Source organism: Pongo pygmaeus, chromosome 8, assembly GCF_028885625.2.
Source record: "Pongo pygmaeus isolate AG05252 chromosome 8, NHGRI_mPonPyg2-v2.0_pri, whole genome shotgun sequence".
Taxonomy (NCBI): domain Eukaryota; kingdom Metazoa; phylum Chordata; class Mammalia; order Primates; family Hominidae; genus Pongo; species Pongo pygmaeus.
In genome coordinates this window covers 102,310,498-102,337,381 of record NC_072381.2, presented here as the reverse complement: position 1 = coordinate 102,337,381, position 26,884 = coordinate 102,310,498, and the positions used below count along the sequence as shown (strand labels likewise).

The 26,884-nt window shown below is 51.4% G+C and overlaps 1 protein-coding gene across 3 annotated transcripts in view; it reads left to right on the top strand.

Moving 5' to 3' along the window:
- The window catches only part of SLIT1 (slit guidance ligand 1), a 187,958-nt gene extending 162,436 nt beyond the window's left edge, over positions 1-25,522 (top strand). For all 3 annotated transcript variants that reach the window (XM_054435415.2, XM_063670051.1, XM_063670052.1), the window contains 12 exons: positions 2,322-2,485; positions 4,629-4,753; positions 5,045-5,142; positions 9,620-9,759; positions 9,944-10,037; positions 12,452-12,589; positions 16,849-17,086; positions 18,744-18,874; positions 19,345-19,499; positions 20,575-20,863; positions 21,179-21,390; positions 22,202-25,522. In XM_054435415.2, the coding sequence (XP_054291390.2) occupies positions 2,322-2,485; positions 4,629-4,753; positions 5,045-5,142; positions 9,620-9,759; positions 9,944-10,037; positions 12,452-12,589; positions 16,849-17,086; positions 18,744-18,874; positions 19,345-19,499; positions 20,575-20,863; positions 21,179-21,390; positions 22,202-22,440 (2,023 nt within the window). In that variant the 3' untranslated portion in view covers positions 22,441-25,522. The remainder of the gene's footprint in view (positions 1-2,321; positions 2,486-4,628; positions 4,754-5,044; positions 5,143-9,619; positions 9,760-9,943; positions 10,038-12,451; positions 12,590-16,848; positions 17,087-18,743; positions 18,875-19,344; positions 19,500-20,574; positions 20,864-21,178; positions 21,391-22,201) is intronic.
- The last annotated feature ends 1,362 nt before the right edge of the window (positions 25,523-26,884 follow it).

Sequence of the window (26,884 nt, the reverse complement as noted above, 5' to 3'; positions counted from 1 at the left end):
TCTGCCTGCCTCGGCCTCCCATAGTGCTGTGATTACAGGAATGAGCTACCTCACCCGGCCAGAATTCTGGCTCTTTCTTACCCGAAAATCCCTGTCTTGTCCATCTCTAAGTCTCTCATGTGGTTTAGTGGAGAGATTCTGAGCTTGCCCATCAGATTGGTAAGAAACAAAGGGGTTGGCAGTATGTTGGTGCAGGCGTGAGAGCAGACCCAGCCTTGTACTGATGGCCAGTATAAGTGGATACAACCTTTGCAGGTGGGGGCGGGCTATTAGCATATTACACGTGCTTCCTCTGACCCCCAAATCCTACTTCTAGGCATCTGTTCTGGGGAAATACTCACACCACACAGAGGAGCCAGGCGCAGTGGCTCAAATCTGTAATCTCAGCACTTTTGGAGGCTGAGGTGGACAGATCACTTGAGGCCAGGAGTTTGAGACCAGCCTGGACAACTTGGCGACACCTCCGTCTGTACTAAAAATACAAAAAAAAAAAAAAAAAAAAAAGAATTAGGTGGGCGTGGTAGTGCACGCCTGTAATCCCAGCTACTCAGGAGGCTAAGGTACAAGAATCACTGGAACCTGGGAAGCAGAGGTTGCGGTGAGCTGAGATCGTACCACTGCACTGCAGCCTGGGCCACAGAGTAAGACCCTGTCTCAAAAAAAAAAAAAAAAAAAAAAAGCACGTATGAGTGAGTATTCACTGCCATTGGAAAGAACCAGAATGTCCAGCAACAGGGACGCTGTCCACTGTGCCATGGGATATCCACTCTGGGATATTGCGGAACAGTTGGACACAATGAGATAGATGCTTATATGCTGACCAGGAAGATTCCCAAGACGTGCTGTTTAGCGACAAGGAGCAAGCTGCTCAGTAGTGATGTAATTTGTAAGGAGGAACCACGTGTGTACGTGTGGGAAAGGCCTGGAAGGCTGCACACCCGAGAATGGTGACCCTGTGACTGTGCCCCTTTGTGGAGGGCAGTAACAGTGGGGTGTAGACTTTTGTTTTTTGTAATGTGAATGCATCACAATTTATATAACCACTCCCCATTGATGAACATGGGGTTTCCAGTCTTTCCATTACAAATAGGGCCATTGCACAGATATCTTGATGTGTGCCTATAGGTAAACGCCCAGAAACAATGGCTGGATCAGAAGGCAATTGCATAAGTCATATGATAAGTGTCACGCAATTCCCCTCCACAGGCGCTCTACTATTTTGCACCCCCATCAGTAACACAGGAATGTGCCTTCAAAAAAATTGAGGTGAAATTCACATAATACCAAATTAACCATTTTTTAAAAAGTGCGCAACTCGGTGGCATTTAATCATTCACAGTGTTGTGCAGGGCAGACACTTGCTTTGTCTGCAATGCTTGAAAGTGGCTGACAATGACAATGCATTCATGTGTTCTGTTTAATTAAAAATGCAAAGACAAATAAAAGAGCATGGGCTTTGGAGGCAGGCAGCGGCGCATCTGGATCCAGGGGCTGCCCTTCGCTAGTTGTGTGACCCCAGGGAAATTACTTATTCCATGGGAGGCTCGGTGCCCACATCTTTGAGATGGAGAGGAGAAAACTTGCACAGTGGGGCTGATGAGATGATTCGGTGCACAAACACAGGAAAAGTAGCTGTCTCATTGCAGCGGTCAGTGTGGGTTGCTTTCTCGCCATGCACACTGGAGGCAGTGCATTCATAGGCTCTTAAGCCCCCACAGCACGGCCCCAACAGTTTCCGGTTTCTCTGTGTGATCTTAGGCAAATTCCTCAGCTTTTTTGAGCCTCGGTTTCTGCACATGTAAAATGAGAATAGTAGCGTGTGGTGATGACTAAGTGAGACAATGCATATGCATTGGTTAAAACAGCACTGGCAGCCAGGCACAGTGGCTCACGCCTGTAATCCCAGCACTTTGGGAGGCTGAGGTGAGTGGATAACCTGAGTTTAGGAGTTCGAGACCAGCCTGATCAATATGGTGAAACCCCGTCTCTACTAAAAATACAAAAATTAGCTGTGCATGGCAGCGTGTGTCTGTAATCGCAGATACTTGGGAGGCTGAGACAGGAGAATTGCTTAAACCTGGGAGGCAGAGGTTGCAGTGAGCTGATATTGCGCCACTGCACTCCAGCCTGGGCGACAGAGTGACACTCCATCTCAAAAAAAGAAAAAAAAAAAAAAGCAGCACTGACTACACAGTAAATGCTCATGAAATGGAGGCTAAGATTTTTGCCAGCCCCTGGCGCAGTGCCTGGGATTCTAGGTTCCCAGTGGGCGAGGGACCCCATGAAGCTGTAATGCCTGCTTCTCTCTGCTTTCTGCTCAGGGCCATTGGTGCCAACCCCCTATACTGTGACTGCCACCTCCGCTGGCTGTCCAGCTGGGTGAAGACTGGCTACAAGGAACCGGGCATTGCTCGCTGTGCTGGGCCCCAGGACATGGAGGGCAAGCTGCTCCTCACCACACCTGCCAAGAAGTTTGAATGCCAAGGTGAGCCTAGGAGCGCGGCCTCCTGCTGCTGGGGCCCCACAGAACTTGCCCAACACTGCAGGGCCTTCCTAACATGCCTGCGTCCCTGTGGTGACCGCTAGGCAGGGGATCAGGGGACAGGAACAAGGCACCTGCAGCTTGATGGCTGCCTTCCAATCCTGACATATCATGGACAAAAAGAGCCAGGCAGAAAAATCTCAGGCCGTCAGGGCTGTAATCCCTCCCTGTGGTTACATAAGGAAAATAAAAATAGCAGCAGTGTTTCTGGAAGCTGCAAGCCTTGCAGCAGAGCATGCGCTCAGACCTCCCTTTGGTAGGAATTGTGTTCAGTAGTTAACTTAGACCTCTCTCAGTCCCTGATGGAACAGGTGACCCAGCAGCCACTCTCCCGACATTTACAGAAATACAGAGCTGGAGTGTCACTGGAGGCTGGTTCCAGCTTTGCCCCGCGACCCTCCACTGTGGGCATTTGTAAATACTCATTCAGGGATTGAGTGACTGACAGCTCAAGCCCCAGAAGCCCTGCTGAGCACAGACAGGTGGCTGAGTGGCCGCCAGGGCCGGGCTTTATGTGCAGGGGTACAGCGGGGGGAGGACACTGGAGGCCGTGGAGCACGGCTCCTGCCCTCTGCAAGCTCAGAGGCCACCGTCGGAAATGAAGCTGACAGCTGTAGGTTAATGAGGAGGCCCTGGGCCACCCTGCATGCAGGATGCTGTCACAGCCGTAACGGCTCAGGGGGGCCTGATCTGCGGCTTGGCTGTTGGGGGCAAGTCAATTTATGCTGAAACCTTTGCTCTGTGTTTATTTAATGGGGTGGGATTGGTGCTGGTGAGAAGCGGTTTTGTTTTGTTTTATTATTTTTATTGAAAGAGAACACACACATTAAAGCACACAGATCATGAGTGAATGGGTTGCTGAAGTTTCACAAACTGAACTCACCCAGGTAACCTGCACCTGGATCAAGAAACAGAACCCCAGCTGCACGTGGTGGCCCACACCTGTAATCCTAGCACTCTAGGAGGTTGAGGTGGGAGGGTTGCTTGAGCCCAGGAGTTCGAGACCAGCCTGGGCAACATGGAGAGACCCTGTCGCTACAAAAAAATTTTAAAAATTAGCTGGGCATGGTGGTGTGTGCCTGTAGTCCCAGCTACTGGGTGGAGATGGAAAGATTGCTTGAGCCCAGGAAGTTGAAACTGCAGTGAGCCATGTTTGCGCCAGTGCATTGCAGCCTGGGTGACAGAGTAAGACCCTGTCTAAAAAAAAAAAAATAAAGGAAAATAAAGGAAAAAAAAAGGAAACAGAACCCCATCTCTACCCCAGAAGTCCGTCATGTGTGCTAGTCGTTGCTGAAAAGTGTTTTTGTTTCTATTCATGCTCATGCCTCTTCAGCAGGAGCAATATTCCACCCCTTCTAGAAGGCATTTTCTGGGGAAGCCTGAGTTCACTGGTCTTCCTATTTAGTCTCCTGAGATCCTGCTGCCCCTTACGGATGGTGCCCCAGTTGGCCTGGCTGTCGGCTCCTCTAGTTACTTCTACAACCAGTGCATCCTGAAGATGCTGGAGGGGCCTGCTATAGCAGGGAGGTGGGGGAAAATGGTCCTCCCTGGCTCAGGCATGGAGGGGAACAACCCCTGCTCCCTGGTGTGGCCAACCTGCAGAGCCAAGCTTGGGCACGATGCTCACAAAGCCACCGTCTCCTCTCTGCCGAGGTGACCACCGTCTGTCCTCCTAGTCAGCAGGTGTCAGGCTGGGGTCATTGCCTCAGAAGGGCATGAGGGGAAAGAGGAAGGGTTGGCCAACTTCGGTGGTAGCAACTGTGCCCTTCTTACGTGGATCGTGCGGCCCTAATGGCCACTGTGCACAGTGCCCACCCGCCTGCCTGCCAAGCGTACTTTGCACACTGGAATTCACTGCTTTAGCCCTTCCAGCCCGGAGGGAGAGGCTGTCATTAACCCCATTTTACAGAAAAGGGTCTGGAGGCTGGAAAGGTGGACAGTGCAAGGGGAGTGTGAGCACGATCTGGGGAAAAATCAGGAGGGGAGATGGCTCCTTGGACGTGGGCTCCTTGGGGTTGAGGTGCTCTGTGCCCAGCCCTGTGCTGCCCACCCCTCCCCCTGCACTAGCACCCCCGCCTTGCTGCAGGTCCCCCAACGCTGGCTGTCCAGGCCAAGTGTGATCCCTGCTTGTCTAGTCCGTGCCAGAACCAGGGCACCTGCCACAACGACCCCCTTGAGGTGTACAGGTGCGCCTGCCCCAGCAGCTATAAGGTGAGTGGAGGCAGAGGCCGGGGAGGAGGAGGGCTCTTCGTGTGCACTGCAGGGCTGTCCCCAGGGCCCAGAGCACTGCCTGACTCAGAGCAGATGCTTGAGTGAAGCTGTAATCAATGACTTAACATATGAATGAATGAATGAATGAATGAATGAAGTAGACGAATGAATGAAAGAAAACAAGTAACTCCTGGGACAGGGAGAGGCTGAGCTGCTGAGGGTCTGGCTGGCTGTTGGCTCATACTAACTCCTGGGTCTCCCTGGGGTCCCCATCACTGACTTTCCCCCCAGGGCCGAGACTGTGAGGTGTCCCTGGACAGCTGTTCCAGTGGCCCCTGTGAAAACGGGGGCACCTGCCATGCACAGGAGGGCGAGGATGCCCCGTTCACGTGAGTTACCTGGACGGGCAGGAGCCTGGTGAGTGCTGATGGGCCCAGCACCTGTGCCTCAGGGCCCTCTCCATCAGGGATGGCCCAGGCCTCCTGTGCCCTGTGGGGAGGTGGAGGCGCACTGTGGGGGGCAGGTATGTACTCCAAATCATAGCCAGAGGGCTCTCGAAGCCCACCAGGCCAAGCCCTTCCTTGCCCAGATGCAGTGGGAGCAGTGGATGCAGAGAGACCAGTGGATACCTGAGCCGCACAGCTCCCCAGCTCCAGGGTTGAGTAGGGCTTGGAGTAGGCTCTGCTGCCTCCTGCTCCAGGCCTTCTTCCTGCTCCTGCCAGGTGCCATGGGGGCCTTTTTGAAGGCACTGGGAATCCATGGCCAAAGCATATACAGTGCAGTGCCAAGGACCATAGCAGGGGTGTTTGAAATTCCTATAAATTTCCATTCAGGCCGGGCGCGGTGGCTCACGCCTGTAATCCCAACACTTTGGGAGGCCGAGGTGGGCGGATCATGAGGTCAGGAGTTTGAGACCAGCCTGGCCAACATAGTGAAACCCAATCTCTAATAAAAATACAAAAAGTAGCTGGGTATGGTTGTGGGCGCCTGTAATCCCAGCTACTCAGGAGGCTGAGGCAGGAGAATCGCTTGAAACCAGAAGGCGGAGATTGCAGTGAGCCGAGATCATTCCACTGCACTCCAGCCTTAGCAACAAGAGCGAAACTCTGTCTCAAAAAAAAAAAAGAAAAGAAAAGAAAAGAAAATTTCCATTCATCCCAAAGCCTCCAATCTCACTCGAACAGCCTGCTCCTGACAGTGCTGCCTGCAGGCAGGGCCCTGGCCAGCCCCCTCAAGCTGCCCCCTGAGCCCCTGAGACACAGCTGGGGCTGCCACTGGGTGGGTGAGGCCTGCCCAGAGGTGGGAGCCAAGGCCTGTTTGCTTTCTCTGGGGTCCCCCCATCTCATGAGTCACACTGGGCACTGTGGGAGGGGATAGCCCTCCGGCCCTGCCCTGAGCAGCCCATTTTCTGCTATTCAATGAAGGGGCCAGCCCTAATGACCCCATCTCTTAAGTCCTTCCAGAGCTGACATCACAACGCAAGCGCCCTCCCACTGGCTGCTCCCCCGAGGACCGCCCAATGAGCCCCACCCTCCCAGAGCTTTTCTGAGGAATACATAGTATTTAGTTGCTGAAAATAAATTGCTGATGCAATACATTGGCTCTTCAGAAAATGATGTTGAATCTGGGGGCAGAAATGGCTGAGCCTGCCTCTGCATGCCCAAATTACCAGATGTAAAAATGAATCACTAAATGGCCTCTCTTCCCCTGGTTGCCTTGGAAACGGCGTCCTTACACTCTGCACCCAGCCTCCTCGGGGCTTCAGTGAGCAGCTCCCTGGGCGCGCCCTCCTCATTCCTGAGACACCTCAGCTGGGGGCTAAAAGGACACCCCCTTCACCCTGAGATGGGGAGATGGGGCAGCCCCCTCACCTCACTGCCTTACAGACTGGGGGCTTGGGGAGTGGGCTCTCCAGGTGGAAAGGGGGTGCCTCCACGAGTTACCCCTCAACCCCAAGGCTCTCTGGGGCGCCTGTTATCCCCTGACCTGTGTCTGCTCCCACTACCCGGCCCCAGCTCGTACCACAGGCCACTTTCTGAAATGCGAAGCTGACCCTGTCACCCCAGCTTAAAACCCTGCTGCTGGCCCCCTCCAGCCTTCAGGGAAAACATTTAACCACAGACCATTTCCTGCAATGGTGATTTGAATTCTTTTTACTCACAGACTCCCCAGATACATTCTAAAAACTATACACTCCCTCACACATCCTTAGATTGATAGCTAAAATTTTCATTGTAAGTTTTTCATTGCAAAGGAGATAATTTTCCAGATACTGTAAATATTATTAACATTTAAGAATAAAACTATCGCTTTATTTGGGAGGCTAAGGTGGAAGGGCCTTAAGATCAGTAGTAGTTGGAGACCAGCCTGGGCAACATGGCAAAATCCCCATGGCAAAACCCATCTCTACAGACAATTAAAAATTAACCAGGTGTAATGGTGAATGCCTGTAGTCCCAGCTTCTCAGAAGACTAAAGAGGGAGGATCACTTGAGCTCAGGAAGTTGAGGCTGCAGTGAGCTGTGATCACACCACTGCACTCCAGTCTGGGCAACAGTGAAACTGTCTCTAAAATAAAAAAATAAATTAAGCTTTAAAAATATGACATTAAATCACTCTTTTATTCTCCAATGCAATCTAAGCAGCATATCATTTTGACACTTTTTTTTTTTGAGACAGAGTCTCGCTCTGTCACCCAGGCTGGAGTGCAGTGGCGAGATCTCAGCTCACTGCAACCTCTGCCTCCTGGGTTCAAGCAATTCTCCTGCCTCAGCCTCCCGAGTAGCTGGGACTACAGGCATGCACCACCACACCTGGATAATTTTTGTATTTTTAGTAGAGATGGGGTTTCACCATGTTGGCCAGGCTGGTCTCAAACTCCTGACCTCAAGGGATCCACCCATCTTGGCCTCCCAAAGTGCTGGGATTACAGGCATGTGCCACCCCATGCGGCCAATTGGACACCATTTTAAAATGACATGAACAAGTTCTTTAACAGTCAAACATTTTACCTTGTTCTTTTTTCTCCTCTAACTAGTATTTCCGTTTTACTTCTTACCCTCCTGTCTTTTTTTTCTAACCAAATATATTTTTATGCTAGACTCTTTTCTTGAGTACTCTGCCATACGTCTCTGTCCCCAACATGGGTACATGTAAGTTAAAACTTAAAGTTTTTTTCTTATTTCTCATCACCATAAGCCTCTGATTTAAAGTTTCTTTTAAAGCGAGTTATCCCTACAATAATTCAAAACAACGTAACTGTATTATAGAATTGGATTGAAAATTATTACGTGTAGAAGGAAAATTTTATTAGACTGTATCTCTCTTAATGAGATGGATGGGTGCTTTTCTGTTCTTTTCTTCTCTCAGTTGGTTTATGGGTGAATGTTGCAGAATGAGAGAGGACACAGCGGTTGATCTTTTCCTGTTTTGTTTTTATAGATATAAATGCTGGGAAGTTTGTTCATATAAATAAACTGGTGAGATTAGGAGTTTTATTATAGCCATGTCACTTAATTCTTTGAAAGCCCTCCCAGTTTATATGCCAAATCTCCACAGTGACCTGTCATCAAGATTATTTTTAATGTTCTGTCAGCTGACAGTTCTATGAGGCCTTCCTTCAATTACTTCCAGTGCACAGAACTGGAAACCTCTTGACTTAGATTGCATTTATTCATTCACTTTCTAAACATCAGGATTCCTAACTGCCCGTTTATTTGGCACCTGGAAGCATGCCCACCTTTCTACCTGGAGGGCTTGTCCCATCACCCCCCAGTCTGTAAGGGCTGGGGCTGGGACAGATGCCACCTTTTTAAAGTTCTGAGCTGGGTCAATTTAGGGAAGAGCTCATGCAGATATTTGAAGATCTGGAAATTAATTTCTTGGACCTCTCTCTGATCCACACACCCCTTGGAAAACCTTGGGTGCCCCAGGGGAAGGTGTATCTTGTTTTGAAAGTCACTGATCCCCAGGGCCCCTCATGACCAGGCTCCTGCTCACCGCAGCCATTTGCTCACCGTAGCCCTTTGCTCACCGTGCCTGACGTCTGTGCTCCTGAAGTATTGGACTGTGTGGATGGGCAAGGCCCCTACTGAAGGCTGGCTGTGGGGTTCCCTTCCACTCCAGGCTTTTTTTTTTTTTTTTTTTTTTTTTTTTTTTTTGAGACAGAGTCTTGCTGTGTCACCCAGGCTGGAGTGCAGTGGCATGATCTTGGCTCACTATAACCTCCACCTCACAGGTTCAAGCGATTCTCCTGCCTCAGCCTCCCGAGTAGTTGGGATTACAGGCACAAGCCACCATGCCCAGCTAATTTTTGTATTTTAATAGAGACAGTGTTTCCCCATGTTGGCCAGGCTGGTCTCCAACTCCTGACCTCAGGTGATCCACCTGCCTTGGCCTCCCAAAGTGCTGGGATTACAGGCATGAGCCACTGCGCCCGGCCACTCCAGGCTTTTACGCACACCTCTGCCCCAGTCACCTTCCTCCCATTCCCGCTCTCCCTTGTCAAGGTCCTTGGTTAATTCATCACCTCCTCCAGGAAGCCTGCCCTCATCACTCCATGCCAAGGAGGAGCCAGGTGTCTCCTGCCCCTCCTTGCCTGCTCCCTGGCTTCAGTGCTTACACCATCCTGGTCCTCACTACCTCTCCCCTTGCCATCCATCTCCTCTTAGCCTCCCCACTAGACTGTGAGTAAATCCCATGAGGGCAGGGTCAGTCTTGGTCACCTCTAACCCTACCCAGCACCTGGCAAGGGCCTGGCCAGGAGTAGGGACCCTAACTCTGTGGAACGGTGATATTGACCAGCAGCCACAGGCTTCCACCAGTGTTCCAGGAGGGCCGTCTCTCCATCCTCCCCTTCCCCGCACAGGTGCTCCTGTCCCACTGGCTTTGAAGGACCAACCTGTGGGGTGAACATGGATGACTGTGTGGATCATGCCTGTGCCAATGGGGGCGTCTGTGTGGATGGTGTGGGCAACTACACCTGCCAGTGCCCCCTGCAGTATGAGGGTAAGCACGTCAGGGCAGCAGTGTCTGGGGGAGGTGGGGGACAGAGACAGCCCTGAGCCCCCATGCCCGGGAGTGGAAGGGGGTCCCTGCCTCAGTGATTGCAGGAGGATTTCTGTGGGTCTGGCTGCCCGGCAGAGCACAGGAGAGCAGCTTCTCTCCTGCCCCTTGCTCGTTCTTTCCCCAGGAAAGGCCTGTGAGCAGCTGGTGGACTTGTGCTCTCCGGATCTCAACCCATGTCAACACGAGGCCCAGTGTGTGGGCACCCCGGATGGGCCCAGGTCAGTGTTGCCCCTTTCCAGGGCCAGGGAGGAGCTCAGGCCCCTGGGTCAGACTGGATTCCAGTCTGGGCTCCATGCCCCACCCTCATCCCCTCATTTGTCCAATGGGTTTGGTCTCAGCTCTACAGGGTTCCTAAGAATCCATGCGGGGTTATGGGTGGAGGGGTGACGTGCACAGCTTTGTGGCCACAGAGACCTGGGTTTGCAGCATTACCCTGAATGTGTCACTTGCCTGCTCTGAGCTTGTTTTCTCATCTGTAAACTGGGCGCAACAGTAGCTTCCTCCTGGGGTGATTGCCAGGGTAAGATGAGAAAATGAATGGAAAGCACTTAGCTCCAGGTCTGGCATCTGTTAAGTGCTCCAGGCTATTATTCCAGATCCACCATTTCTTATCCCCAGTTACAAAATCCACAAAACTTGGGAAAGCCCCCCATCTCATGGCCAAATCTGATCTGACCTGGACGTAATTGGTAATAAAAGCTGCCCTGCACTAGTGTGAGATTGCTTTTTGTTGTTATTCATCCCACGTAATGTGAATATGTGTAGATTTTGTGGCAGAAATGTGAATAAGTCTGATTATGGGGCTGCCTCAGCTCCTACCAGCAGGTTTTATAATATGCATTGTCTGACCTTACCAAAATCTAAAAAGTGTTGAATTCCAAAACCTATCTGGTCCCAGGAAGTTTGGGTAAAAGTTGTTGGTCTGTATTTTCACCATGGTTGTTATTGGCACATGTGAAAATGTTTGTTACTTGAAGACTGCTTTATGAAGGTCACGCAGTTTTAAAATAATGCTTCCGACTGCAGTTGTGCAAATGTAGTCTCATTTCTGGGACCTCCCCATTCCACCAGACAGGCCAGCAAGGGGTGGTCAGGGCAGAGTTTCCTGGGGCTTGTGGCTGAGGGACCCAAGCCCAGGAACTCGGATGGAGTCTCCCAGGAGCCCCCTGTCTAGCTGGAGCAGCCTGAGGCCCATGACAGGAAGCAAGAGTCCAGGATTGTTGAGGCCTGGTTCCATAGTCGATGGTCCCACAAGAGCCTCCATCCAAACGGTGGACAGATGCTGTACTCCTGCGGGGGCTCCGCACATAGTGGAGTGTTGAGTGTGTGTTCTCTCAACTGCCTGTCCTGGTGGAAAGATGGAACTGACATGTTCAGCTGTGCCTGGCATTACCTGGAACCCAAGATGTATATCCAATATATAGTCATTAAATGAATGAATAAGTGGTGGCTTAGCTACTGTAACATTTTTCAGACTGTAACTCCAGACTCATTAGTAGATTGTGATCAATTGGATATAAAGGGAGCTGTAGCCCCTGTTTAATATTAATGTTAAGATTAACATTAAAAGATAAAACAAAGTATCAGAGAGCAACATGCCATCTTATATAATAAGGATAATCAGTATTGTTGTATGAATCTGGTTTTGAGTGTGTGTGTGTGTGTGTGTGTGTGTGTGTGTGTGTGTGTACTGGGCTTGAAAGTATTTCTTATAGCCCAAAAAACACTGGACAAGGAAATGAGTAAAAAACCCAGGCAAGAGCACCCATCTGTCAGGTTGCGTGGTTGAGCTTCAGAGTTAGGAGTTGAGAAGGGATCAGAAAAGGGGACTGCTCAGCGAGGGCTGGAGTGCTCTCCGGAGGCTTCTTAGAGGAGGTGAGGTATTGGGCTGGCTAGACCATGCAGGGAGACAGGAGACAGTATTCTGGAATCCACAGGTGTGAAGGCAGGCAAGTGCTTGGTGAGGTGGGCTTGGTGTCGGGGGAGCAGGAGGCCTGTAGGACAGAGAGCAAGGCCATTACTAGAAAGGGCTATAGGAATGCGTCCTTTATTTGATAGGCAGATGGTAGCCCAAAGGGAGTGTTTTGGGCCAGCAGTGAAGCATGGTGGGAGCTGGGAAGCTGGGGGCTGACCTGAGGTCAAGGCATCCACTGAGCAGGGGGCACTAGCCTTGCTGAGGACTGGGAAGCTGGGGAAAGAGGAGTGGGGGAGCCTGTGGAACTCAGCCACGTGGTAGCAGGTCCTGGGAGAACAGGGAGGGTGCAGCTGAGCTGCTGGGGAGGTCGGGAAGGGGCTGACAGTTGGCCTTGGATGTGCTGTTGCTGGTGAGGGTGGGTCCTCCATGACAAGACTCCATCTGCCCCTGCTACTGGGGTCCACTCTTCCAGCCCCAGGCCCCTACCTCACATCCACATGAGCTCTCTTCTCCTACTAGGAAAGGGTCCCAGGATGGGCTAGGGGCCCTTTTAGATCCAGAGCTCTGTGTGACCTCCTGGAGATCCCCACAGCCTCAATGGAACTTGAGGTTCTCCCTCACATGTACAGACTGTGTGGGGGATCCCTCGTGCGCTCCCCTGGCCTCCCAGGCTCTGTGTAGCTGACCCCCCAACTACCCCTGCCCCCCACCCACCAGGTGTGAGTGCATGCCAGGTTATGCAGGTGACAACTGCAGCGAGAACCAGGATGACTGCAGGGACCACCGCTGCCAGAATGGGGCCCAGTGTATAGATGAAGTCAACAGCTACTCCTGCCTCTGTGCTGAGGGCTACAGGTGAGCAGCCCCTGGACCCACTAGGAGTGACTCCTTGTGGCTGTCGGCCCCTGGGCTGGCAGGAGCCTCCAGCCATGGCGAAGGAAAGGGGTATGGGTCAGAGCCTGGGAGTTGGATGCTGGGGTTTTAACCATGGCTCTGCCAGTCACCAGCTGTGCAGCCTTGGGAAAGTCATGTAACTGCCCAGGGCCTAGGCAGAGGACCCCTAACCTGTTTGGTGGAGGGGGTGAGAGGTAGGTGCAGATGACAGGGCAGTGTGCTGTCACTTACCTGCCTAGCTGAGCCTCTGAAGATATGTCTTGCCCCAAAGATTATCTACCAGCCCACTGGGCTCCCCTGAGAGGCTGGAGGGCCCACCCTCCCTCTGGCCACCCATGTCCCATGCTCCGCTCACTCATTTATTAAAAAATAGCTTTATTGAGATATAACTCATGTACCATACAGTTTACAGTTACATGTAAAATTTCATGACTTTTAGTTTATTCCCAGAGTTGTGCATCCATCACCACAATCAATTTTGAACATGTTCATTTCCCCTAAAAAAAACCCCATATCCTTTATCTGTCACACCAGCCCCTCTTCTATCCAAGCTCCAGGCAACTACTAATCTACTAATATTTGTGTCTATAAATTTGCTTGTTCTGGGGATTTCCTATAAGTCAAATCGTACAATCTGTTGTCCTTTGTGACCAGCTGCTTTCACTCAGCGTCATGTTTTGAGGTTCATCCGTGTGGTAACATGTGTCAGCACTTCATTCCTTCTTATGGCTAAACAGTGTTCTGTCTTATGGACATACCACATTTTGTTTACCCACTCATCAGTTGATAGGCATTTAGGTTGTTGCCACTTTTTGGCTATAATGAAGTATGATCTTATCAACATTTGTGTACAGGTTTTTGTGTAGACATACATTTTTCATATTCTTGGGTATATGCCTAGGAGTGGATTTTCTGAGTCATATGTTAACTGTATGTTTAACTATTCGAGGAACTACCAAACTGTTTTTCCTAATGGCTGCACCATTCCCACCACCACTGTATGAGGGTGTGAAGTGGTAGCTCATTGTGGTTTTGATTTGCAGTTCCTCAGTGGCCAATGATGTTGAGCATCTTTTCATGTGCTTATTAGCCATTTAAAAATATCTTCTTTGGAAAAAATTTTTATTCAAGTTCTTTGCTCATTTTCAAATTAAGGTATTTGTCTTTTTGTTATTGAGTTGTAAAGGCTTTTTATATATTCTAGACAAGTCCCTTATCAGATATATGTTGGCAAGTATTTTCTCCCATTTTGTTGGTTGTCTTTTCTTGATAATGCACAAAAATGTTTAATTTGGATACATCTAGTTTAATAATTTGGGCACATCTAGTTTATTTTTTATTTTGTTGCTTGTGCTGTGGATATCCTAAGAAAACGTTGCCTAATCCAAGGTTATGAAGATTTATACCTATGTTGTCTTCTAAGACTTTTATAGTTTTAGCTCTTATATTTAGGTCATTGATCCATTTTGAGTTAATTTTTATATATGATATGAGGTAGAGGGCCCAACTTCATTCTTTTGCATGAAGATATACAGTTGTACTAGCACTGTTTGTCAAAAAGATAATTCTTTCCAATTGAATGGTCATGGCACTCTTGTCAAAATCAACTAACTTTAAATGTAAGGATATTTCTGGACTCCAAGTTCTATTCCATTAATCTGTATGACTATCTGGATGCCAGTACCACACTTTCTTGATTACTGTAGTTTTTGTAATATATTTTGAAATTGGGAAGTGTGAGTCCTCTCAGTTTGTTTTTCTTTTTAAAGATTGTTTTGGCTGGCTGGGCGTGGTGGCTCACACCTGTAATCCCAGCACTTTGGGAGGCTGAGGCAGGCAGATCACAAGGTCAGAAGATCGAGACCATGCTGGCTAACACAGTGAAACCCCGTCTCTATTAAAATACAAAAATTAGCCAGGCATGGCGGCGGGCGCCTGTAGTCCCAGCTGTTGGGGAGGCGGAGGCAGGAGAATGGCGTGAACCCAGGAGGTGGAGCTTGCAGTGAGCCGAGATCGCGCCACTGCACTCCAGCCTGGGTGACAGAGTGAGACTCCGTCTCAAAAAATAAATAAATAAATAATAAATAATAAATAAAAAAAGATTGTTTTGGCTATTCTGGGCCCCTTGAATTTCTGTATGAATTTTAGGATCAGCATGTTGACTTCTGCAAAGAAGTCAACTGGGATTTTGATAAAGATTCTGTTGAATCTGTAGATCAATTTAGCTAGTATTGCCTTTTTTTTTTTTTGAGACAGAGTTTTGCTCTTGTTTCCCAAGCTGGAGTGCAATGGCACAATCTTGGCTCACTGCAACCTCCACCTCCCGGGTTCAAGTAATTCTCCTGCCTCAGCCTCCCGAGTAGCTGGGATTATAGGCATGTGCCACCCCACCTGGCTAATTTTTTGTATTTTTAGTAGAAACTGGTTTTCACCATGTTAGCCAGGCTGGTCTTGAACTCCTGACCTCAGGTGATCCACCCACCTCAGCCTCCCAAAGTGCTGGGATTACAGGTGTGAGCCACCATGCCCGGCCCAGTATTGCCATTTTAACAATATTAAGCATACTGATCCATGAACATGAATGCCTTTCCATTTATTTAGATCTTCTTTAATTTCTTTCAACATTTTGTAGTTTTCAAAGTATAAGTTTTGCACTTAAAACATTTATTCTTAAGTATTTTATTCTGTTTGATGCTATTGTAAAGGAATTGTTTTCTTAATTTCATTTTTGTTGATTTTTGTGCATTAATCTGGTATTCTACAATCTTGCTGAATTATTTCATTAATTCTAATAGCATTTTACTGGAATCTGTAGGATTTTCTTATACAAGATCATGTCATCTGGATGCATTTTATTTCTCCTTCCTTTCTTCCTTCCCTTGCTTGCCTTCCTTCCTGCCTGCCTGCCTGCCTTCCTTCCTGCCTTCCCCCTCTCCGTCCCTCCCTCCCTCCCTCCCTCCTTCCTTCATTCCTTTCCTTTCCCTTTTTCCTAACTGCCTTGGCTAGAACCTCCAGTAAAATATTGAATAGAAATTGTGAGAGCAAATATCCTTGTGTTTTTCCTAATCTTAGGAGGAAAAAATTCAGTCTCTCATTATTAAGTATGATATCAGTTGTGTGTTTTTTGTAGGTGCCCTTTATCAGGTTGATGCAGTTCACTTCTATTCCTAGTTTGTGGAGTGTTTTTGTCATGAAGGAATGTTGAAGTTTGTCAAAAGCTTTTTCTGCATCTATTGAGATGAACTTTTTTTTTTTGCTTTTTCATCTATCAATATCATGTATTCCATTAATTGAATTTCAGAGGTCAAACCAGCCTTGCATTCCTGGTGTAAATCTTACTTGGTCATTGTATATAATCCTTTTTATGCTGTACTTGATTTGCTAGTAATTTGTTGAGGATTTTGGTGACAATATTTATAATAGATATTGGTCTGTAGTTTTTTGTGATATCTTTTGTTGTGATGTCTTTGGTTTTGGTATCGGGGTAATGCTGGTCTCATAGAATGAGTTAGAAAGTGTTCCCTCATTTTTTATTTTTTGGACAAGTTTGTGAAGAATTGGTATTTATTGTTTTTAAATGTTTGGTAGAATTCACCAGTTAAACCATCTGGGCCTGGGAAGTTTTCTGATTACTAATTCCTTTACTAGTTATAGGTCTATTCATATTTTCTATTTTTTTCTTGGTTCAGTTTTGGTAGTTTGCATATTTCTAAGAATTTGTGCATTTTGTCTATGTTTTCTAGTTTGTTGGTATATTGTTGTTCATAGTATTCCTTTATGATTCATTGTATTTCTGTGAGGTTAGTAGTAATGTCCCTTCTATTATTTCTTATTTTAGTAACTTGACTCTTCCCTCTTTATGCCTGTGTCTTAAGTCTCAGTTTTCTTTTCTGTAAAATGGGTATAGTAAAATCTGCCTTGCAGAGTTATTGACATTGTCAGTAATCACCTTGGATCTTGTTAAAAAGCAGATTCAGTGGGTTTGCCATTTCTATCAAGTGTCCAGGTAATGTTGACGCTGCTGGACCAGGGACCATACTTGTATCCTGGTATCCTTCTGGCTCTCAGCTCTCTCATGAAAAGTGTTTATTAGGAGCATCTTCTGTCGCTTTAATAATCCATTTTCCCAAGATGTTTAGTGAATTTCTCTCCAGGGCTGTGGGAGAGGAAGATACTCCCTTCCTCCTTGGCCCTCTCTGACTTGTGTCCTTTCCTCTCAGTGGACAGCTCTGTGAGATCCCTCCCCATCTGCCTGCCCCCAAGAGCCCCTGTGAGGGGACTGAGTGCCAGAATGGGGCCAACTGTGTGGACCAGGGCAACAGGCCTGTGTGCCAGTGCCTCCCAGGCTTCGGTGGCCCTGAGTGTGAGAAGTTGCTCAGTGTCAACTTTGTGGATCGGGACACTTACCTGCAGTTTACTGACCTGCAAAACTGGCCACGGGCCAACATCACGTTGCAGGTGCGTGCCAGGGGGCTTGGTCACAGAGGGGAGTCAGGGAGCAGGCGACCCTGGCTTAGGCCAGAGCATCAAGATACATCCCTGCATGGTGCCTGGGGAACTGGAAGGACTCTGTGTAATCAAAACCTTTTGCATATGGGTATCAAAATCTCAGCTTGAACTAGTTTAAGCACAATTAGAAAGGTTATAGTGTCACAAAACCAGGGCAGGGGTGGACATGGTCTCATGGGTAACTGAATCCAGAAAACCAGGCTTGCCGTCATCCCCTCCCACCATTTCTTGTCTCAGCTACTCCTCAGTGTCTGCCTCCAGTGCTGCAGACAGGCTTTCTACGTGTGCCTGGAATGTGGCCAGAGTTAACTTTGAGCTTATACCTTTAACCAAATGTCCCTAGGGTCCCTTAACTCGTCCTTTTCGTGCCTTCAGTTCCATCTCAGGACATCTTCATATTGAGGGGAAAATAAAGCAATTCCCACTTCAACAGCATTGATGAAATATATCAATATTTTTGCTAAACATTTTTGGGGGATGGAGAGGAGAGTGGTTTATATTGCACAGCACATGATAAAGAATGTTAAACTCCTCTTTAGTCATCTTTCTCTTTCCCCCAAATTCCATTCCCTGTCACAAATGCCACATCTTTCTTCCCTCTCTTTTGTCCTCTTTTCCTTTTTTCTCAGAACTCTTCAGCCTCTCAAACATGCGCATTCTGCTCTCTTCCCCTACGTCACCTCTCCAACATCCTATCCACTTACATAGTCTACATGGCAAGACAACAGCTAGCCTAACCGCCAAAAATAAAATTCACCAAAACCCTAACCAGCCATTGCCTCGGGCACGTCCTTGGTTTATCCTCATATTTTACCAGACATTGATTTACAAAGGCTCTTCCTTGCCAGCTCTAATTCGGTCAGCTCAAGGAAGATCTCTGATTGGCCTGGCGTTAGTCACATGCCCATCTCTGAACCAGCCGCTGAGTCCAAGGAGATGGAGCAGTGTGACTGGACAGCCTGGGTCATATGCCCAGCTCCACAGACCAGGGGGCTCAGGGTCTTTACCAGAAGAAACGGAGGGAGCAGGACAAGGCAGGGAAAAATGATCATGGCTCCTGCAGCATCTTAGAGGGATCTCCCTCCTGAGGCAAAGATCTCACTTTTGCTTGCACGGTTCCAGCAACAGACACTACCTTCTGAGTGGCTCCTTCCACTAGGCTTGGATGACTCTGGCTGTCAGAGAGCCTTCCTGAACTTGTTCTCTCTGTAGTTCCCACCCTGAGCAGCTAGCTCCCCAAGGCCCACAGGACAAGGCTACCCACACCCAGCAGACAGGGGTCCCAGTCTAATTTTCCTCTCTGGGAAGATTGTCCTGAGGTCTCCTGGCTGCTCTTCCTGGCACAGAGTTTCCAGGCCTCAGGGACCCATCACCCTCCCCTGCCTGGACCTGGCCAGGCTGGCAGTGGATGGGGCTTGAACCAGAGGCTGCAGCCCCTATTGGTGCCCCCTGGAGGAATGGCCTTGGGGAGGCTGGCCAGGTGGGGGAAGAGAGCTCTGCATAGAGCATCTCTCTTCCAATCTTGGGTGCCCTCTCTGCCCCACCTGCTAGCCTGTGCCGCTGCTGCATGGGGTGGGGTAGGAGAGAAAGTGCCACTGCCCATCAGGTCTCCACGGCAGAGGACAATGGGATCCTTCTGTACAACGGGGACAACGACCACATCGCAGTTGAGCTGTACCAGGGCCATGTGCGTGTCAGCTACGACCCAGGCAGCTACCCCAGCTCTGCCATCTACAGGTAGGGCTTCCTCATGCCCCCCAGCTGCCCTCAGGGGTACCGGACTGCCAGGGCGAGGTCTCCTGGGCCAAAAGCAGGTGGTTATCTAGACCTCTAGAAACCTGGGCTGCCTGAGTTTGAAGGACACTTGAACCATCTGGGTTAGCCCCAGCTTGGAGCTGAGGTCTCTGAGGCCTGTGCAGTGGCCCCATCCTTCCCCATCCCACCACCACCTTAGAGGAGGCTCCTTAATGGGGAGGGGGAGACTCGTAAGTTTGAGAGCCCTGCCTCAAACCTTTCAGCCTTCCCCAGGGAGTCCAAGAAGGGGAGTGAAAGGGATCGGGCGATAGACCCTTGAGCCCCCACAGTCCTTTTCCTTAGATATTTGGTCTCCTGGGAAGCAGCTGCTGGTGTTTCTGGGGAAGTGCCCAGGCAGGGATGGTCCAGACTAATGCCCACTCCCTGGAATGGGGAACCCCCTCTTCTTCCAGTGCTGAGACGATCAATGACGGGCAATTCCACACTGTTGAGCTGGTTGCCTTTGACCAGATGATGAATCTCTCCATTGATGGTGGGAGCCCCATGACCATGGACAACTTTGGCAAACATTACACGCTCAACAGCGAGGCGCCACTCTATGTAGGAGGTGAGGACCTGGCCCTGGCGGGGCCTCTTTTGCTGTCTGGCCTGAGGCCAGCCAGGAGAGCTGGTGCCTAGGGACTGCACTGTGGGAAATGCCAAGTGGGAAGATGATCCTGGTGGTGGCCAAGCTGCAGGTGGACTGGCCTCGCTGCCTGGAGCCTAGCTGCTCTCTGCCTGGCCCAGACTGACCAAGAAGGATGGATGCTTGAGTTGAGTGCAAGGTCTGGCTTAGGGGAGGTCCTGGGACTGTCCAGGCGATCTGCGACACCTTGGGCACCTTTCCTCTTGGTTTTGGGCTAGAAGGGGCTTTTCAATGGCTTAAGGTCCATTCCCAGTCTTGGGGCCCTCAGAGGCCCAGAGCCACTGCAAGAGACTCAGGCACAGAGTCCCTGCATCAACCGGGGACTGCTTCGGCTGGCCTTAGAGGCTTTGCGGGCTAGATGACCCCATCTACCACCTGCAAGCATTTATAGGTATTGATGATCAGGCTGCTGGATGCAGTGGGGCCATCTCCACCCTGTGGGAGGCGTGCTAAGGCTGGGGAAGAGGTGAGGGATGGCCCTGGGCCTCAGCCCAGCTCCGCAGCTTACTCCTTGTGCAGCTTCAGGCCAGTCATGAGCATCTGTCAAATGGGGCTCAGCAAGCCCTACTTCAGAGGGCTGCTGAGAAGGGACAGCCACAAAAGCAGTGACCTAGCACCACACATGATGTCTCGGTCCTTCCCCTTTGCTATGGCTGGGGTCTCTGGGAGGTAAAAGCTAGCGTCCCAGGGAGAGAAGGCGCCTTGGCAAGGGAAGCCAGACTTTAGGAACAGGCACCTCAGAGCCGCACGCAGCAGCTGGCCACCACCAGGCCTGATGCCCCAGCTCCAATCACAGAGGAAGCAGCTTTTCCCTTTCTTCTGGGAAAAGAGCCTGGGCCCTCCAAGGTGGCAAAGGACCTTGGATCAGGGTTGCAGAGATGAAGGACAGAGGCCGCAGACAAGAGGGAAGGCCATGGAGCTGCCCAGACCTCAGAGGTGGGTGCCCGGCATAGCCCGAGCCTGACTCAGCCCAGCTCTGCTCCCTCCCCTACCCCAGGGATGCCCGTGGATGTCAACTCAGCTGCCTTCCGCCTGTGGCAGATCCTCAATGGCACCGGCTTCCACGGTTGCATCCGAAACCTGTACATCAACAACGAGCTGCAGGACTTCACCAAGACGCAGATGAAGCCGGGCGTGGTGCCAGGCTGCGAACCCTGCCGCAAGCTCTACTGCCTGCATGGCATCTGCCAGCCCAATGCCACCCCGGGGCCCATGTGCCACTGCGAGGCCGGCTGGGTGGGCCTGCACTGTGACCAGCCCGCTGACGGCCCCTGCCATGGCCACAAGTGAGCCTGGGGCACTGGGGGAGCCCTTGCCCCTGCCTACCTGTTCCTTCCCCATGGGAAGGGCTGCCTCACAGTTTTCCAACCCATATTAGAACGTGTGGCCTAAGCCAGGGTTTTATTATTTTTATCTGGCTTTCACTTTTTATTAATAGGACAAGGCCTATAGGGACACACACGTAGTCGCATGCAACTCCCTTTGTTTCAGTCTTAGGAACAGATTAAAGACCTGTGAAGTCAGGGCTGGGCGGGGTGGGCTGTGTCGGGTGGGGCTTGGCTGGGTTTGTCCTCACAGCGCCTTTTCTCTGTCTCCTCCAGGTGTGTCCATGGGCAATGCGTGCCCCTCGACGCTCTTTCCTACAGCTGCCAGTGCCAGGATGGGTACTCGGGGGCGCTGTGCAACCAGGCCGGGGCCCTGGCAGAGCCCTGCAGAGGCCTGCAGTGCCTGCATGGCCACTGCCAGGCCTCAGGCACCAAGGGGGCACACTGTGTGTGTGACCCCGGCTTTTCGGGCGAGCTGTGTGAGCAAGGTCAGGGGCCCCCCTCCTGACGTGCCCTCCCCAGGGTCCCCCACAAATTGCTTTAGCAATTTGACTCTTTCTTCCTCCCAGCCTCGGCAGCCCTTCTGTCCTGCCCCAGCCCTGTACCATGGGCTACTATGGGGCTTTCAGAGTCCCTCCACCCTCTGGGCACTGCTCCCAATCTGCCCTGGCCCGGTTGGCCCTGCAGCTCCCTTATCCAGGGTATGCGCCTCTTCTGGCTGGGGTCTCTCCTTGCAGAAGAGACCACCCGGGGTAACAGCTCCTGGCCCAGCCTCTGCATCTTGGCCCCATCACCTCATGACCTGGGAGCAGCAGCAGGAAGTCCGAGGGTTGGGGACTCCTTCCCAGGCCCTCCCTGGCCTGCTTGACCAAGATGGCTTCTGCTGGAATCCGGACTGCTAAGGCTGGGCAGGGGGAAGCCGGAGAAACCCAGAACTCAGGCACCTTAAGGGTCCCCTAGGCTATCCCCTCCCCAGCACGAATCCTTTTCATAATGTTATTGCCCCCAGGGCCTCCAGCCTCTCTTGCACACCTCTAGCAATGGGGACCCCCACTCCCTCCAGCAGTTCAATCTGTCCTGGAGAGCCCTGACGCTAGGACCAGACTGTAGGCCCTGGGAGGAAGCTTGTGCGTGTCAGTGGGAGGCGGAAGTATCCTGGGGACAGAGGTGGGGTCTGAGAGCCAAAGGATCCACCCCACAGATGCTGCCCTCCTCCTCCTCTTCCTCCTGCCTCCCTGGAGGCAGCAGCTCGCCCATGGGTGTGCCCTGAGGCTTTCTCTTGGTGTCTGTCCCATCCAGAGTCCGAGTGCCGGGGGGACCCTGTCCGGGACTTTCACCAGGTCCAGAGGGGCTATGCCATCTGCCAGACCACGCGTCCCCTGTCATGGGTGGAGTGCCGGGGCTCGTGCCCAGGCCAGGGCTGCTGCCAGGGCCTTCGGCTGAAGCGGAGGAAGTTCACCTTTGAGTGCAGCGATGGGACCTCTTTTGCCGAGGAGGTGGAAAAGCCCACCAAGTGTGGCTGTGCCCTCTGCGCATAGCGCTGGGCGTGGACAGGCGGGTGAGGGCGGGCAAGGGGCCCCAGCCGCCGCAGCAGCGGAGACAGTCGCCAGCAGCTGGGCTGGGGTGCAGGTCATCACAGGACGGCTCCTGGGCAGCTGGGCCCTCCTGGGTGGGGTGGTGCCAGAGCAGCCTTTTAAAAGCAAATTGCGCCATAGCTGGGGGCAGCGGGGATGGGCAAGGCCTGAGCTGCGGGCTGCCCTCTCCGGAAGTGCCTTGCACAAATAGGCGCTTAATAAATATTTGTTGAATGAATGTGTGCGTGAGGTCAGGCCAAGAAGTGCAGAACGATGACACCCCTCTTTACCTGCTACCTGAGTCTGGAGAAGAAAAATGACAGCCTTCCAAACCAACCCTTCCCTTTGGCCTGTGGCCCAGGCTGGCTTGGAGCTGGGTCTGTGGCCCCGGAAGCCTCTTACCCCTCTGCGGGCAACCATGAAGTACTCCAGCCTCCCCGGGAAGCCAGCCTGGTTCATTCTGCTGCTACAGAATCTGCTGGTGGTAGGCCAAGTTCTGGAGCGGGGGTGGCCGCCTCCTGCTGTCCAGGGAGGGTCGGACGCTTCCCCCCTGGGCTGACTGGCAGCTCTGCAGCCACTGCTTGGGAATGAGGCTGTGGGTGGAGGTGGTTCTTAGGACCAGGCCGCTGAATCCTAAAGTTCTAGGATGACTACTGTAGCTGCAAGGAGGGCTTATGTGGAGGAAACAGCCACAGGGGCTGCTCAGGGTGGCAGACCCCACTAAAGAGGGCAGAGGGTTCTTTGCTCTAGGTAAACAAACATCATCTGCCTCCAGACACTGGCCACAGAAGGAGCACTGGTCCTGGGCTTCTCCAGCCACTAGTCAGCCACAAGCTGTTGGTGACCTATTGGCAGAGGGACTGGGTGTGAGGGTCTGGGCCAGGGTGCTTGACCAGGGAGCAGCTGGTTCAGAGTCCTTCACACCGCAGGCCAGTAGGGAGCAGTGGAAGGGATAGTGCTCCAGGTATTGGGAAGTCCCCGCTGGCTCTATCACTCGGGGCAAACTTCTCCCCGCCTGGGCCGCGGGTTCCTCAGCTGTAAAATGGCCAGAGGTGGGGAGCGGGATGACTAAAGGAACAGTGTAGACTCCCCCACTGTGGTCTTGGGAGGCCAGAGGAGTTAGAAGACCTATCTTCATTGATCACATCATCAATAAGTATTTATGTGCCTAACCCGGGGCTGGGGACTGTGGACGTTCTGGCCTAATGGACAGATGTGAACTCATCCCAGAGCATCGCAGGAATGACCAGGATGCCCGGGAAGAGTTGAGCTGAGTGGGGGCTCCAGCCACAGACAGCAGCCCAGGCCAGGGGGTTGCTGGCAACGAAGGAGCCAGTGGTGGAAGAGGCGCTGAATATATGATTGCCTGACTGTGTTGTCTTCTCTTCCATACACAGTGAAAATGTAGAAAGATGGTTTGTGAGGCCAAACTGTGAATGGGCTAAAGGGAGGCAAAGTTGCACTCTCCTTCCCCAGAGGGCTCACCAAGAGGGCACACCCCTGGCGGGGGGGGGGGTTCTGGTGGGCAACGGGGGGTGAGCATGTCCCTGCCCTGGCTCCCTCCACCTATGACCAGGAGGCATGGCTGGGTGTATGTTCAGGTGAGGCTCAGAGTGGCATTGTGTCCGTGTCCCCTGCCCATGTCCCCCGTCCAGGGCAGTGAGGGGAGCCCTTGATGCTGATTAGAAGGCTAGAGCTGGGGTAGAGGGTGCCTGGTATGTCCCATGCCACGGGGACTCAATCTAGCAACTGAGTCCTGGGGTCCCTGTGATGGGAAGAGGGCAGTGCCCTGCCCAATGTGGGAGGTGTCCTCATGGCAGGATCTGCCCCTCACCAGGGGGCTGGGATCTACTTGCTTGGAGCTCTGAGCAAGGCCACAATGCCTGCCCCCACCCCCAAGTAGACCGCAGCCTGGGCCTCATGGGGCTTCTCCCAGGCCCACATGGCATCCCTCTCTTACTTTGAGTTTCCAGGCCACTGTGGGACCCTGCAGAGCATCTGCACCGGGCTGGATAGGGCAGAAAAGCTCAAGGGCAGCTAGCTTGCCACTTCCCTGGAAGAAAGGTGCTCTGGGACTCACCAACCCTGAGAAAGATAGCTTCCCTGGCCACCACCATTCCCCACCACCCTGGAGAAACCAATTCCCAGGCTTGAAGGGCACTGGCTGGCAGGAGGCCTCTTCATTCTGCAGGAGGTGGAAAGGGCACCTGTAGACAGGTGATGCTCACCCCTCACCCAGCGCCATGGGGCTGGGAGGTGAGCGGCTGGCATGTTTGTTCCCAGGGAGCACCATGTGAGCTTAAGGCTCCCCTGACCGGCCCCACCACAAGGCCCAGCCTCCTAGCACAGCAGCGCTGACCTTGGTGCAGTCTGAGGATTGGAATCCACATGAGATGATGTGAGAGCTGTGTGCCCCAGGATCAACTTTTTCTCCAACTTGGCCATCAACCAGCGAGTTGCTAAGGACCTGAGTCAGCACTCACGTTGCCTGGTCACACTCCGCTTGAAAGTCCGGAAGGCGGCTACAGCAAAATCACCCCTCTGAGAAGTCCTCTCTCCACATCTTGTCCCCCTTTGTGAAGACCCCTAGTTCGCTCTGCATTTTAGGCATGAAGAGATACAGCAGGGTGCGTCCCGAGGGAGCTGTGGCCTTGCAACACCACTGGCAACAGGGCTGGGGCTCCCGGTGAAGGTGTCAGGAAGTGGAAAAGGCTGGACTTTGTCTCCTCTTTGCCTGCTGGTAGCCTAACCGCAAAAGTATCTCTTTATACAGAATACTTACAGATTCTAATATATATTTGTATTTCATTTTGTTATAGTATTTTTATATGTTAAAGTCAACATCCAGCGTCTTGTTTTGCCTTTCAGATGCTATGTGGTCGTGGCACGTTTTGTTGGGGGTTTCTGTAGTCTTGTTTGGATCGACTCCTAGAGGCTGGTTTAGAACAGGCCCATGAGGGAGCTGCACCTGCCCTGGAAGTATTGTTTTAGGCTATGTCGATATTGTCTATTGTCTTCCATGTGAACATGACATTGATTCACTCTGCCTTGTTGGTCTCCTTTTCTCCACCGAGGGCGGGCCGGGTGCTGCTGGCATTCTCTCCTAGGGCTTCTGGGCTGATCACATACGGGCCACCATCCAGGGATGTCTCCAAGGGGCTACACACGTAGGATGTCTGTCCCTGGAACTCCCTGCTCTTCCTGAAGTCCATTCTTCCTGAAGGAGGGGGGTCCTGGGAGAGGGCTGGGGGACACCCCCCGGGGTCTGTCAGTGCACGGCCGAGCTGGGGAGGCTGCTCATCCTCATTGCCCTTCAACTAATTGCCGTGACATGGACATTCTTTAAGTTTGAGCACAGAGCCACACCCATCTTTAATCTGGCTCTAAGGGTTTCGGAGCCATCAGGGCAATCAATAGTGTGACTTCTCAGATGCCCTGTGAGGTTCACTTTCCTGTCCCTAGCACAGTGGCTCTTAGAAATTGGTGGAGAAAGCAGGCACACATAGGTCTGCAGTGGCTCTGTCACCATTCAGACGAGAACAGTGCAAGCACAATTTTATAGGACTCAGGATGGATGTCTGGGTAAGGCCAGGCCCGGGCAGGCAGGCTGGGCAGGGTCACTGACACTAACTGGAAGCCTGAGCCAGGACCATGGACAGGTTTCTGTGGAAAATTGGGCCAGGGCAATGGTCACACAAGCCACACCTTAACAGCACATGGATCATCTTGAAAGTGGCCAGTTGATATAACTTCAGTGCCTTCAAAAAAATCTGGGACTTTGGAGGAAATGTAATGAACAGTGTGCAGGAGAGAAAATGTGTTCCAATGGGGTTGGATGCTCCTGTCTCACAAGGCCAGTTGGTTACCTGTCAGTCACCTGGCTGTCACTTCTGATAAGGCAGCGCGTACACAGACCCATTCCCCTGCCGTGAAGAAACAGTGACAAATGGGAACTGACAGTCAGGAGCTGTGGTGACCTGAAAGGCACGTTTTCCAATCTCATGCCAGCTGACTCTTACCGTGAGTTAATTCTGTCAAATCTTCATCTTTTTATTTTTTTTTTTTAAGTCAGAACTCTCAATCTTTATGTTAAAAAAAAGCTCATGAAGTATTTTTTTAAACACTAGGCTAAAGAAAACACATCTGTAGGCCACCAGTTTGCTATTTCTGAGTTAAAGTAAAATCAGTGGCAAATTTCACTGCTAAAGGGAAATCCCCAGCCAAGGGAATGGGCACAGCCGGGCTTGGTTGGGAGAGTGGAGGCCAAAAAGCAGTGCCCAGACTTCCAACAGGCGACATCCTGATTACTAGAGCTGCCAAGTTTTCCTGAGATTGGTGATGACACATCTCTATCATCCCTAAGCCCAAAGCCCTCAGAGTTAATTTTTGAGATGTCCCCTCACCCCAA